This window comes from Oncorhynchus clarkii, chromosome 31 (genome assembly GCF_045791955.1).
Source record: "Oncorhynchus clarkii lewisi isolate Uvic-CL-2024 chromosome 31, UVic_Ocla_1.0, whole genome shotgun sequence".
Taxonomy (NCBI): domain Eukaryota; kingdom Metazoa; phylum Chordata; class Actinopteri; order Salmoniformes; family Salmonidae; genus Oncorhynchus; species Oncorhynchus clarkii.
In genome coordinates, this window is record NC_092177.1 from 35,319,299 (window position 1) to 35,334,736 (window position 15,438).

General features: G+C 41.2%; 1 protein-coding gene across 2 annotated transcripts in view; it reads right to left on the minus strand.

Moving 5' to 3' along the window:
• Window positions 1-646: 646 nt before the first annotated feature.
• LOC139391240 (alpha-1,3-mannosyl-glycoprotein 4-beta-N-acetylglucosaminyltransferase B) overlaps window positions 647-15,438 on the minus strand; it is a 217,741-nt gene continuing 202,949 nt past the window's right edge. For both annotated transcript variants that reach the window (XM_071138886.1, XM_071138887.1), the window contains 5 exons: window positions 14,217-14,410; window positions 13,637-13,715; window positions 8,499-8,586; window positions 2,980-3,092; window positions 647-2,755 (listed from right to left, as the gene is read on the minus strand). In XM_071138886.1, the coding sequence (XP_070994987.1) occupies window positions 2,732-2,755; window positions 2,980-3,092; window positions 8,499-8,586; window positions 13,637-13,715; window positions 14,217-14,410 (498 nt within the window). In that variant the 3' untranslated portion in view covers window positions 647-2,731. The remainder of the gene's footprint in view (window positions 2,756-2,979; window positions 3,093-8,498; window positions 8,587-13,636; window positions 13,716-14,216; window positions 14,411-15,438) is intronic.

A 15,438-nucleotide genomic window follows, 5' to 3' on the forward strand; every position in this document is an offset into this window, starting at 1 on the left:
GTCAGTTAAAAACAAATTCTTATTTTCAATGACAGCCTAGGAACAGTGCCTTGTTCAGGGGCAGATTGACAGATTTTTTACCTTGTCAGCTCAGGGATTTGATCTTGCAAACTTTTGGTTACTAGTCCAACGCTCTAACTACTAGGCTACCTGCCACTCATTCAATAAGGTACAATTAATTAGAATACCATTCTTTTTCCTCACCGTGATTATCATAAACCACCACAGATTCATATTGCATGTCCCCTATCCTGGTCAAATTTAGGTGTGTTCGAGCCCCATAGTAACGCACAGGATTTGTGTAGTGTTACATTATATTGTATGGAGGATAATGTTTAAAGATAAATGCTGTATTCTATACATTCAGTTATTCTGAAGTGCACTGACTGTATGCAGCTAATTGAAAATATTAAATAGCCTACCCAACAAAATCATCACAAAAGATTGTCACATAGTAATAACTACACATACTCTCTTGCATCCAACCTTCTGCAATAAATGGGACATTGAAGTCACATGGTCCATTGATGACGTATACAAGGAATGCACATTCATAACAGCAAACTAATCCACATATAGGCGAGATTAGCATACTCAGATTTGCATTGAATTGACAAGAGATTAACTTTGAACAAACAAAGCCAAGTCAATTGAAATTCTGTCTTTATTACAATTCACAGATTGGATAGAAGATAACGTCATTAAATATATTTTATCTAAACGATACAAAATACAACGTATAATAGCAATGCATTCCAGTGGCTCTTACAAGAAAATAAAACAATTTCTCCTTCTTCGCACAGGGCAGGTCAGAGTCATTGGGTACAGTTCAGATTTTTCTGTCCATTGCCCTCTGTTGATTTAATGCAACCGTGCACCTGCTATTGTATAGTGGCCATACCAACAAAATTGATGGGGCTGCTAAGACAAATCGTTTTGGCACAACCTCCAGTTTGCGCTGACTGACCCTGGAGTGCACTCCTCAATGAACGGAAAACCAGTTAATTTCTGTCATTGCTGAGAAACTGTGTTGACGTTGAACAGAATTAGCAACTGTTGCCTGTCGGTATTCGATAGGAAAGCAGCCTCGAAGCTGCTATAAATTCCCAAGCGTATTATTTTTCAGTACACTTGTATTGGCTGAAATCCCATAATATTTTTCTTTAACCGACACAACTCTTTTAGATCTTTGATCAAGAGCTTTCAATGGTTTTGTGGTAGGGCTCTGGAAAAAAATGTGGATCCAAGTGTACAAAAGCAAATGAATGTGTCCCTTTACTGCTATATACCCTTTGCATCGTAGTAATGCATAAAAGTTGAGTGTAGCCCTTGCATTTACAGAGCCTATTTGGAAGATGTACTGTATAAGTCTGGTGTCGGGACAATTACAGTCCTTGAATAAGTTCGACTTCCAACTCAATGTAATAGTAGTGCAGACTATGTGGAAAGAGAGGGGTTGTCATATTGGACAGTTTCTCTCTTTCAGACCTCACTTGAGTGGAACTTAAATGAGACAGAGGGGTCCTTCCTTGACTTCTTCATGGTCATTATGAGAAACAAAGATCCAATTGACAGTAAAGATGATTCTTCATGCATTGGTTAGAGCTACATATTTCTCTTACATCCGACCAGTCCAAACAATGACTCTGTAGCCACGTGTATCTCCAGTGGCCCCTTGGATACAACTAACTACATGTATCTGATATTTGGCAGACGGAGCAAATCCAACAGCGAAGCAGTTGTTTACAGTATGTTTCCTGTATTATCGAGACAGCTGTCTTTTCTGGTTTCCTAGCTAATGCAATAGAGGAGCTCATGTCTGGCCATGGCTTACATTGATTTATCCCAACAACCGGGTTTACTCCATGTCACAATAAGGCAAATTGATGGGGGGGGGGGGGGGGGGGGGGGGATGTAAGCAATGATGGTTCATGAAATAAACAACAAACAGATGTTCGAACCATAATCATAGTGTTCCTACATTGACTTCTGGCTTTAGAATTGACCATATAAATACATTTTATTCAAACAGACAAGTATGTACTTTTTAGCTAAAGTTCAATTTCCTTCTACACTGTAGAAGCTACTTTTCTGACTGACTTTTGTGGACATTCACTCACTGTATATACATAAACACACATAACAGAGATCATTCATATGATTGTGTTACATAAATATGCATATTAGGCCTATATCCGCATACAAAGGTATTTTATGTATACATTTGGGTAAAACCAGGAACATTTGTCATACATGATTAAATGATATTGAAGTTGCGCAATGTTGTCATATCTGGGTGACTGTGTTGCCAAGTCTTGATTCTGAAGCAGCAATATTTTATTGTCATATTGTCATCAAAAGGGGAGAGGCAATCTCGCCAGCTATTTGACAATTACCAGTGTAATTACAGTTATTTAAAACATAAACCATTATTTACACATAAATACAGTTTCCTAAATACAGCGTAGTCTCTGTGTCGTCCACGCGGGGCCGCATGTTCTCCGATTTCGCGTCTGGGCAGATCTTCCTATGACGTCTGTCAACCGTGAATTGGGCTGACGGTCTCAGTAGTACCCTGCGATGGCAAGATCGCGTCAGAAGATGGCGCACTCTGACCGCGCTCGAGAAACTCATTGCCAAAAGCCAAGGAATGAGTATAGCTTGTGAAGGCTCTGTTCCTCTGCGGAACGGTCAAACGGATGACTGAGGTATTGCTGCGGTGTGTTGAAGTTCACTCTGCTTTCTTGATGAATATCTGAAGTGCAATAGACATAGCATTTGAGACAAAATCAAAGGATAGCTTTGAATGGATCAATGGATTAAACTTGACATAAGACCACGTTTGAGGCCTGAAAACATCTGACCAACTTAGATTTTTCAGTGAGCTACCAATTTAAGTTAACTAAAATTCAAGTGGTTCTTTATGAGACAACGCTCCCAAGGCTCTGTGTTGAACGGGTGATGGCTGGGCCGGCTTACCTCGCTCAGGATCACCCAGACGGGGCAGTCTGTGATCACAGAGAGACGAAGAGCCTCCAGGGGCCCGAACGTGGGGTCTACCTCCCCCTCGGCGATCCCATTATGAAACACTCCTAGAGGACAGAGAGAGAGAGGATCGATATATCAAACCAATATAACTAATGGACTGTGGCTGGAAATCTATTGACTTCCTCATCATAGTCATGATGCAGCATTGTATTGCATTTGTACCTCAAGCTCCTAAATTATAACAGAGTCAAGATATGTTAGTCAAGATATGTTGTGTTGACATTTCAATTGGTTCAAGTCAAAGAGGTTGTATCAAATACAGCCATAACATGCTTTGCTATGATTTCTTTGTCGCTCTGCCAGTGGCAACCCATTTAATACGTGCCAAATATATATCAGTTTGCAAACAATGTAAAAAAATATATATATATCATTGAGTTAATAAAGCCGCATACAAACATGGTCTCTTTTTTGTTATCTTCAGTAAGGCAGCTACAAAATGCATGTGTTTCAGCCCAGCTCAGTACTTTTTGTGGTGGTGGGGCAAGCCGGCAGAAAATACAGAGCGTTGCGCTGTGATTGGCTCAGTGTTCTGTCACTCATGGGGACACTACGTTACCGCCAATTCTAAGGGTAGAGCTAGAAAATGCAAGTCCCTTGGGTGATGCCATATAGTTACATTAGAAGTGCCCATCCAAGAAGGCTCAAGGTCATTGGCCACAGATAAAGTGACGTCAAATCACATTATAATCTACAGTAGCTTTGATTGGACTGTTCAATGTCAACATCATACTTTCAAAATCTTAGCTAGCAGTCATCATCATGAATCAAGTCCACAATCTACTGGCAAATCCTTTTTAATCCTTGTCATATGAAGAGAAATTATAGATAAAACGTATTGGTGCTCATTGGCCATTGCACATACAATACACAACAAGTTGGAAATCGCTAATTCAACAATGAGTGGTTTGGAAGGAATCAGTGGCTAACTGCAAGCATTGCAAAGCAATCATTAGCCTTCAATTCAGTGGAGTCGGCCACAGTATGGTCCCAAGTCTAAGATTACGTGTCTCTTTTCCGAGTTCAAAATTATAAACATTCAACATTGACCATGCTGTCAATGAAGCATGATTTGTGCCACGCTCAAAACAACTGTTAACTCGGAATTGCAAAATTGGATTTTAGTGAGTTCAAGACAACTGGAAACTTGGAAAAAATTTGCTTCGACTGGGAAAATACGTTTTGAACTTTCGACTCGGGCCTCTTTTTAGAGCTACGACTTGAAGATCACTTATGTCATCATGATTCAACTTTTTTTTTCTCTCGAGTTCCCAGTTGTCTTGAAAGCACCATAAATCCAGAGAATGACAGACTTTGACGGCAAAATTTGCCCACAAAGGACCATCGCGCCACCTTCCTGTTCAAGTGAGCCCAGCACAACAAGGCCCAAAAATGTTTTGTATGCTGCTGCATAAATGATGTAATATGCCAATGAGATATGTATACTGTAGCTAAGAAAGTAATACTTACACAATATGTTGTGTAGTAAGCTGTTAGTAGCCCATGTGCCTCACCCTAATAATTTAGTCTATTTTCGCATACTGTTCTGACTTGGTGGTGCACATGTAGATTATAACCTGTTTTGGAGAAATGTAGTCTTTGAATTTTGTAAGAGCTTTCATTGTTTTTATGTCCCATTTATTTATCCTGTGGTTCTGACTGGTACAGGGAGAACACTGGATGAACGGTCCATGTTCTGAATTCTGTTGCTTTACATTTCAAAAGTGCTGAACAAATAGTTATATTGACTACGTCTGTCCTAGCTCACTCTTAATGTCTTAATCGAAATTACGGATTGCCTCTTATCCGCATGTCGTCCCTTTATACCATAGTTTGTTCATCTCAATTGTCATTAGAAACCACATTTGATTAAGCAAGTCAGCCATATCAGCTATGTTTTTTTAAAGGCAGTAAATGAGCCTGAATGAACTTTTTCGCTGACAGACAAGCTCCGCTGATAGCCAGGTGTAGCAGTGGTAAGGTGTTGGGACTCTGCTGTTGGGACAGCTTTATGTAGGCCCTAACAGTTCGTGGGCAAGCGTTTGTCACCGTTATAGTGCAATTAATGTACTGTTTAGTGTTGTGTTGTGTATTGGCTCTGCTGGTATGCATCCCACATTTATTTATTTTTGCCCCACCAATATTTACATGCTAAAATCGCCACTGCGCTCCACTACAGAAATGCTACCTATACAAAATCAATTCTCTCTCCTATAAATCTAGTTCCACAACGTAGAGTATCAAATCAAACATGGGGAGCATAGAGTGAGTTGTGTTTTAGGTTATACTACGCCTGAAAGCTAATATTCTACTGAGTGGAGCTGGAGGGAGAAATATAACCTGATGAACATTTGATAGCAATATCACACAATGAATTTATTTGGTCCAAATCTGAACTACTGTGCCAGATTGATATTCATTCCTGCCCGAACTAATAATGAATGAGTGGGAGCGCTTAATAATTTAATAATTTATATGATGTCATAAGGATGGGGGATGGGGGAAATCAATACAGTTACATCTCACAATATTATTTTAGACAATACTATATCAATACTTGGATTTTTTTTTTCTAAGCAGAGTTAGTCTATCTGCAACAAACCTCTGGTATTTTTCATCCTATAGCTGGTTCTCCATCTTCTTTTTTAATAGTGAGCGAAAATGTTTTCAGCACTTTTTTCCACAAATTATCAAAAGGAATTTTCTCATGCTCTCATCTCTATGCTGCGGACATCTAGTGAGCAACATGGTTAACATATCAGAGTGCAATAAAAACACAGCATCGAATTGCAATACATAGAATCGCGATAATCACAACACATATCGTACCAGCACCTACAGTGTCTTCAGAAGGTTTTCACATCCCTTGACCTTTTCCACATTCTAATGTGTTACTGCCTGAATGTAAAACGTATTAAATGTAGTTTTTGTGTCACTGATCTACACACAATACTCCATAATGTAAGAATTATGTTTTTACGAAATGTTTACAAATTCATTAAAAAAATGAAAAACTGTTGTCTTGAGTCAATAAGTATTCAAGACCTTTGTTATGGCACGCCTAAATAACTTCAGGTGTAAAAATGTGATTAACATATCACATAATAACATTGCATGGACTAACTCTGTGTGCAATAAAGGTGTTCAACCCACCACATACAATTACCGTATCTGTAAGGTCCCTCAGTCGAGCAATTCATTTTAAGCACAGATTCAACCACAAAGACCAGGGAGGTTTTCCAATGCCTCGCAAAAAAGGCACTGATTGGTACATGGGTTAAAAAAAAACAGACAGACATTAAATATTCCTTTGAGCATGGTGAAGTTATTAATTACACTGTGGATGGTGTATAAATACACCCACTTACTACAAAGAAAAGGTGCCCTTCATAACTCAGTTGACGGTGAGGAAGGAAAACGCTCAGGAATTTCACCAATGGTGATTTTAAACCCGTTAAAGAGTTAAATGGCTGTGATAGAATGGATCAACAACATTGTAGTTACTCCACAATACTAACCTAAATGACAAAGTGAAAAGGACACCTGTACAGAATATAAATATTCCAAAACATGCATCCTGTTTGCAATAAGGCACTAAAGTAAAACAGCAAAAAATGTGTCCTAAATAGAAAGCATTATGTTCGGGGCAAATCCAAAACAACATCACCGAGGAGCACTTCATATTTTCAAGCATGGTGGTGGCTGCATCATGTTAGGGGTATACTTGTCATCGGCATGGACTAGGGAGTTGTTTTTGTTAATAAAAAGAAAAGGAATAGAGCTAAGCACAGGCAAAGTCCTAGAGGAAAACCTGGTTCAGTGTGTTTTCCAACAGACACTGGGAGACAAATCCACCTTTTAGCAGGACAATAACCTAAAACGCAAGGCGAAATATACACTGGAGTAGTTTACCAAGATGACTTTGAATGTTCTCGAGTGTCCTAGTTACAGTTTTGACTTAAATAAGCTTGAAAATCTATGACAAGACTTGAAAATGGCTGTCAAGCAATGATCAAAAAGTACCTTGACAGAGCTTGAAGACATTTCTAAAGAATAAATGGGCAAATATTGTATAATCCAGGTTTGCAAAACTCTTAGAGACTTACCCAGAAAGACTCACAGCTGTAATCACTGCCAAAGTTGATTCTAAAACGTATTGACTCAGGGGGTTAAATTCTTATCTAATCCAAATATTAGTTTTTATTTTCAATTAATAATAACAATTATAATAATGTTTCTTCTACTTTGACAGAGTATTTTTGTGTCGCTCATTGACAACCAATTTTAATCCCACTTTGTAACACAACAAAATGTGGAAAAAGTCAAGAGGTGAGAATATTTTATGAAGGCGCTATAATTATTGTGATAATACTGTATCATGAGGTCCCTGGCAATTCCCAGCCCTAATGTCATAAGGAGTTTCATATTCAATGGGATAAAAGCTAGTGCGGAGAACAAGAGGTCATTGTGGCTGTGTTTCAGAGACTTGAATGACAGGCTCGGGGCCCCTGCTTAAAAACTGAAAGAATACATCCTCACTCGCTTCCTCCTCCCCTACTTCCTTCCTTCATTTAATGAATCAATCATCTGTATGTCATTGGATAATGCTGTAATGAAAGCAAGGTTTCTATCCTATTGCATTGACCAAATCCACACCTCTCAGATCTGTAATTAAGGAAGGAACCATAAAAGTATCTAACACTTGTTACTGAATCAGTTGTAACGGAATTCACCTCAAACCCTTTGCCCCACCATATTTAAACAACATTTTAACCCGTCTTCCTATTTCAAAATGATATGAACATTGTAACGTCATTTCATCCCTTCTCTTAAATGAGCACAATGCTATCATTTTAAAGCACACCGGCGCAACACTTTTCTTGCACTTCATACAATTTCAGAAAGAGCACCTAAGGTCTACTAAAACTGTGAAGTTAGCCCTTATCCACTCCTACCACTGACCGATCATCCTGTAAAAGTGCTAGATTGTGCAGCAACTAATCGGTACCGTTGGAGCCCTCGATAATTGCCATTGGCTAATGGGGATCCTAATAAAATCAACAGTCAGAGGCCTGTGTGTGTGTGTGTGTTATTTGTCAGGACCTGTCTCAGTCTGTGTGAACTGTCCCTGTTTGCTGGTGTGTCTGCCACAAGGTTTTTGTTAGACGGGGAAGAGGATTGATGGATGGATGGATGAAATCAATAAGGAAAGACATTGAGGGATATTTTGGCAGGGAGAATAGTGTTGGCTTTGGGTGATCCTGTCTGCAGTACTAGTTCTTAACACTGGTAAATAAATACCCAGTGCTAATTACCACCAATTGAAACACATACTGTAACAAAGTGTTTTGCAACGGAAAACAAAAAGCATGTTTCTGATTGGACGAATCCACGTTTTCCTTCCTTGTGTACATGACCCAGGCAAAGCTGTTTTTCATACTAATACTCACCTATTCTGATAAAGCCGTCCTCTGTTCTGTGGTATTTTGGTGTTTTCTCTCTCCCCTCTTTCAACGCCTCTTTCTCAGACTGGATATTCTGTAGGAGAAGAGATAGGTGTGTGAGGAACACAATACAGGTACGCACAATACACCAAGATCGATGCAGGCAGCAACCCTGATCTGCACTCGGATCACAGCTTCAATCTATACATCATCAACCAATGCATTCACAACAGCAAACTCCACTCTACTGTCCTCTCTTCACCTCACAGCACTAGCCATGAGCTCAGATCCAACCTAACTACGATCTCTCTGTTTCACAACATAATAAAAGAGTAGAGATATCAATGAGTCTTCATAGTAAAGGGAGACAAAGGAAGCGGGACTCTAGTGTTGCTGCTGTGTCGTATCCAATCTGACTCTTTGAGAAATACAGTATCTGTTTGACTTGTTTACCTAAAGCAATGAAGGAGAAAGGACTGGAGGATGGAAAGAGGGAAAATAAGCTGATCTTTGAAGGGGTTTTCCCTATTGTGTTGCTCTACATAGAAATCAGTGCGGGATGATCACACAAGTGATTATGGTAGTCATATTACATTTCCCATCCACCGTTGAACTGCACCTGACAGCGAGGTTCTCTCTCTCTCAACTTGTCATGGGTCTAAAGACATGCAACACTTCCATGAGCATATAGTGACTTTTTCCACATTTTGTTTTCTAAAATTGATTAAATAAGAGAAAATTCTCATTAATCTAGACACAATACCCCATAACGAAAAAAGCAAAAACAGGCTTTTTACATTTTCATAAACAGGTTTTTATAAACAGAAATATCATATTTACATAAATACTCAGACCGTTTACTCAGTACTTTGTTGAAGCAGTTTGGCATCAATTAAAGCATAGAGTCTTCTTGGGTATGATTCTATAAGCTTGGCACACCTGTATTTGGGAAGTTTCTCCCATTCTTCTCAAGCTCTGTCAGGTTGGATGGTGAGCATCGCTGCACAGTTATTTTCAAGGGTTCAAGTCCGGGGTCTGGCTGGGCCACTCGAGGTCATTCAGAGACGTGTCCCGAAGCCACTCCTGCGTGGTCTTGGCAGTGTGCTTAGGGTGGTTGTCCTGTTGGAAGGTGAACTTTATTCCCAGTCTGAGGTCCTGAGCGCTCTGGAACAGATTTTCATTAAGAATCTCTCTGTACTTTGCCCCGTTCATCATTCCCTCGATCCTGACTAGTCTCCCAGTCCCTGCCAATGAAAAACATCCCCACAGCATGATGTTGCCACTAGCATGCTTCACCGTAGTGATGGTCTTTCTCATGGTCTGAGAGTCCTTTAGGTGCCTTTTGGCAAACTCCAAGTGGGCTGTCATGTACCATTTACTGAAGAGTGGCTTCCATCTGGCCACTCTACAATAAATGCCTGATTGGTGGAGTGCTACAGAGGTGGTTGTCCTTCTGGAAGGTTCTCCCATCTCCACAGAGTGACCATTGGATTCTTGGTCCCTTCCCTGACAAAAGCCCTTCTCCCCTGATTACTCCCCTTGGCCGGGCGGCCAGCTCTAGGAACAGTCTTAGTGGTTCCAAACTTCTTCCATTTAAGAATGATGGAGGCCACTGTGTTCTTGGGGACCTTCAATGCTGCAGAAATATTTTGGTACCCTTCCCCAGATCTATGCCTCGACATAATCCTGTCTCGGCGACCTACGGACAATTCCTTCGACCTCAAGGCTAGGTTTTTGCTCTGACATGCACCGTCAACTGTGGGATCTTATATAGACAGGTGTGTGCCTTTCCAAATCATATCCCATCAATTTAATTTACCACAGGTGGACTCAAATCAAGTTTCAGAAACATCTCAAGGATGATCAATAGAAACAGGATGCACCTGAGCTCAAGTATCATGGCAAAGGGTCTGAATACTTACAGTATCAGTAACATAACAAAATGTGGAGAAAGTCAAGGGTCTGAATACTTTCCGAATGCACTGTATTCTTCCTCATACTGTAGGAGGAACAACAACAACAAAAGCAGCAACACCTCCACCCTATTTGCACTCTTCCCTAAATCCCCCTTTTCTCTAGCACCATTACAGGGTCTCAATGACAATCAGGTTGAAGTATAGATCGAATGAGTGCAGGAGGGGAGGAGAAGAAAGGATATAAGCGAGATAGAGACCGAGAGCGAGGGAGGAGAAACAGGAGGAGATGAATATCTTTCTCGAGCCTCTGCAAAATCCAGCTATTAATCTGTCGTGGAGAGCGGTGGTTTGCAGGGCATAATCTGAAATCCCCGCCTCGCCTCGCCTAGCCCTCCTGCCAGATGAAATATCATTTTAAAGCGAAAGCTCTCGAACAGTGTCTGGCGGGAGACAGATCTGATTACCACCGCCCGGGAGTCCTCTTTTTCTTTCTCCTCAACATTCTCGTTCTCGCTCTTTTTCTGAGAGAGAACCTTGCTCTGTCTTGAGTCATTTCTCATCTATTTTTCTTCGCCTCTCTCTCGCTCTCTGTAGCCTCTGGGGCTTAACACTGTGGGTGCTCGCCTTTCAACATGGCTTATGTGCTCCTGTCAACAAGATGGAAGTTGACGTCATATGTCTTTCCACTTGAGAGAATTACAGTCCACAATTATTGGTAGCCTTGATAAAGATGAGCAAAAAAGACTATCAAATAAATAATACAAATACTGGGCCACATTGCATGCTCCCAAAAATTATACTTTGTTTAATAGGTAATATATATATATATATATAATAAAAAAAGATCCAGGTCGAAATTATTGGCATCCATGTTTTCAGCACCCTCGCACCATCCCCTTAGTAGGTTAACGACCTGTTTTATGCGATTGGATAACACGTTGGGAGGGATCTTGGGCAGGTTAGCGTTTCTCGCCATGAATCTTGTTCTGGAGGTAGCTCTGCATTGTGGTCACTAGCTGGCACAGCCACAAAGTCATAAAATCAGATTTTAAGCCTAACCCTAACCAAAATGCTAACCATAAAACCTAACATTAAATGAAGACCAAAAAGCATATACTTGTTTTTCGACCACTCCACAAATTTCTTAACAAACTATAGATTTGGCAAGTCGGTTAGGACATCTACTACATCATTTTTGTCACACCCTGACCTTACTATTCTTTGTTTTCCTTGTTATTTTGGTTAGGTCAGGGTGTGACATGGGTGATGGCGGCTCTAGCAGATCCTGGCTGACTGGCGGCTCTGGAGGATCCTGGCTGACTGGCGGATCTGGCGGATCCTGGCTGACTGGCGGCTGTTTTGAGGCTGTTGCTGGGCAACACAGACTTTCAACTCCCTCCAAAGATTTTCTATGGGGTTGAGATCTGGAGACTGGCTAGGTCACTCCAGGACCTTGAAATGCTTCTTACGAAGCCACTCCTTCGTTGCCCGAGCGGTGTGTTTGGGATCATTGTCATGCTGAAAGACCCAGCCACGTTTCATCTTCAATGCCCTTGCTGTCTTAAAGGAGTTCCCACACTGGCTGAGCACTTGTTGGCTGCTTTTCCTTCACTCTGTGATCCAACTCATCCCAAACCTGGCCTCAACCCAATTGAGATGGTTATCTGATGCAGCACTCCCTTTCTTGGTCAAATAGCCCTTACACAGCCTGGAGGTGTGTTGGGTTATTGTCCTGTTGAAAAACGACAGTCCCGGTAAGTTGATCACTGCATAATCCTGTGGTATCCATGTTGGTTTAGTGTGCTTCAAATTCTAAATAAATCACTGACAGTGTCACCAGCAAAGCACCCAGACACCATCACACCTCCTCCTTTACGATGGGAACCACACATGCGGAGGTCATCCATTCGCCTATTCAGCATCTCACAAAGACACATCTAGAATTTGGACTGATCGGACCAATTAACAGATTTCCACCGGTCCATTGTTCATGTTCCTTGGCCCAAGCAAGTCTCTTCTTATTATTGGTGTCCTTCAGTAGTTTCTTTGCAGAAATCTGACCATGAAGGCCTGATTCACCAGGTGACCTCCGAACAGTTGATGTTGAGATGTGTCTGTTACTTGAACTCAGTGACGCATTGATTTAGGCTGTAATTTCTGAGGTTGGTAAATCTAATGAACTTATCCTCTGCGTCTTCCTTTCCTGTGGCAGTTTCACCATAGCGCGTGATGGTTTTTGCGACTGCACTTGAAGGAACTTTCAAAGTTCAAATACATTTTCATGTCTTAAAGTAATGATGGACTGTCGTTTCTCTTTGCTTATTTTAGCTGTTCTTGTCATAATATGGACTTGTCCTTTTACCAAATAGGGCTATCTTCTGTATACCAACCCTACCTTGTTACAACACAACCGATTGGCTCAAACGCGGTAAGGAAAGAAATTCCACAAATTAACCCTTTAACAAGGCACACATTTTTAAATGCATTCCAGGTGACTACCTCATGAAGCTGGTTGAGCGAATGCCAAGAGTGTGCAAAGCTGTCATCAAGGCAAAGGGTGGCTACAAATTAAATATATTTTGATTTGTTTAACACTTTTTTTGGTTACTACATGATTCAATGTGTTATTTAACAGTTCTGTTTTTACTATAATTCTATAAAGTAGACAATTGTAAAAATAAAGAAAAACCCTGGAATGAGTAGGTGTGTCCAAACTTTTGACAGGTACTGTATACAGTGGCAAGACAAAGTATGTGAACCCCTAGGCTAATAACTTCTAAAAAGCTAATTGGAGTCAATGAGATTGGAGATGTTGGTTAGAGCTCCCTTGCCCTATAGAAAAAACTCACAAAATGTAAGTTTGCTATTTACAAGAAGCATTTCCTGATGTGAACCATGCCTCGAACAAAATAGATCTCAGAAGACCTAGGATTAAGAATTGTTGATTTGCATAAAGCTGGAAAGCGTTACAAAAGCATCCCTAAAAGCATTTTCTGTTCATCAGTCCACGGTAAGACAAACTGTCTAGGAACGGAGAAAGTTCAGCAATTCAGCTACTCTCCCTAGGAGTGGCCGTTACTGGCCCAACGCTATAACCACTAGGCTACCTGCAGCCCCTCGAGGCAAGATGAATCAGGCTTATAGTGGCGCGCTTCGTATTAAAATAGAATATGTGGGATAACTGATAATGTACTGGGAATGAATCGGGTGAATAGTGGCGAGACTCACGTCAAAAGGCAGCACCTCCACAGAGGTGTTGAACAGCTTGTCCCCTGGGTGCTCAATGTTCCCGCTCCGGAAGAAATACCTAGAGAGAAAGAGAGCGAGAAAGAGAGAGGATAACAAATGGGGGGGGGATGTCAATTAGATATTCAACACAAATTGATCCACCATTATTATCATCATCGTCAGTCAGCCAGCCAGCAAGTCACCAAATTCAATCTCTATCTCCATTTGCTTTCTATAAATACATGTGCCACCAAGTACCTAACAGTAGCCTGAACCGTTCGCTACCCCCAAAAGCGCCTCTGAGGTAACAGGGGTGACCAAAGAGCCACAGCATGGCCAGTAAGAAGGGTCCAGAGTAGATAGACCATCTCCCCTTACAGTAATGGGAAGAAATATTATTCATATGGGCCCAGTGGAGAGAGAGAGAGAGACAGTTTGGGACATGTGTGAAGTGTGTGTGCGCGTACGCATGTGTGTATGTGTTTATGTCTATGCATACACACGTGTGTGTGTCCATATATGTGTCTGTATTCAAGCATGCCATGTATGTGTGTATCTGAGCATGTGAGCGCACACACACCTCTCGATGCGGACAGGTGTGAAGAAACGGATGCGGATGAAGTCTCCAGCCACGGGTGTGAAGGCCCAGAAGAAGTCCTCTCCCAGGTAGGCCTTCTCCAAGGTGAAGTGCTGGTATGTCTTTAGGCTGGTGGTCACCTCTGCCAGCGGGTTGGCGTGGCCCTTGTGCAGAGTCTGCTTTCCAAAGTCCTTGTCCTGAAGCAAACCATTAGACCATAGGAGGGGGGTCAGAGAGGGGAGAGATGGAATTGTTTCTATCACTAAGCTATCGTACTGACTTTGAGGGTCCAGTTAGCTAAAGACACAGGGATTCATTCTAACTTGATATTTGGGAGCGTGACAGTACTTGATTTTTCTTGATCCTTCATTTTGCTGCGGCAATTCTGACATTTTGCATGGCATTATGCAATGACTTTGTGCTTTTGCGGGTACTTAAATAGTACCCGCAAAACACCAGTCTCAATGTTAACAGTGGAGAGGCAACTCTGGGATGCTGGCCTTCTAGGCAGAGTTGCAAAGAAAAAGCCATATCTGAGACTGGCCAATAAAAATACAAGATTAAGATGGGCAAAATAACACAGACACTGGACAGAGGAAATCCCAGAGTTGCCTCTTCACTGTTAACATTGAGACTGGTGTTTTGCGGGTACTATTTAAGTTCAGTTAAGGATTCGTGAGGCGTCTGTTTCTCAAACTAGACACTCTAATGTACTGTTCCTCTTGCTCAGTTGTGCACCGGGGCCTCCCACTCCTCTTTCTGTTCTGGTTAGAGCCAGGTACTATTTAATGAAGCTCTTCACTTCACAGATATTCATTGTAAAAGGTTTAAACACTGTTTCCCATGCTTGTTCAATGAACCATAAACAATTAATGAATATGCACCTGTGGAAAGGTCGTTAAGACACTAACAGCTTACAGACGGTAGGCAATTAAGGTCACAGTTATGAAAACTTAGGACACTAGAGGCCTTTCTACTGACTCTGGAAAAATTTTACAAAAAATAAAGATGCCCAGGGTCCCTGCTCATCTGCGTGAACATGCCTTAGGCATGCTGCAAGGAGGCATGAGGACTGCAGATGTGGCCAGGGCAATAAATTGCAATGTCCGTACTTTTGTGCGAAAAGTGCAAATCAATCCCAGAACACCAGCAAAGGACCTTGTGAAGATGCTGGAGTTAACAGGCACAAAATTATTTATATCCACAATAAAAAGTGTCATGTATC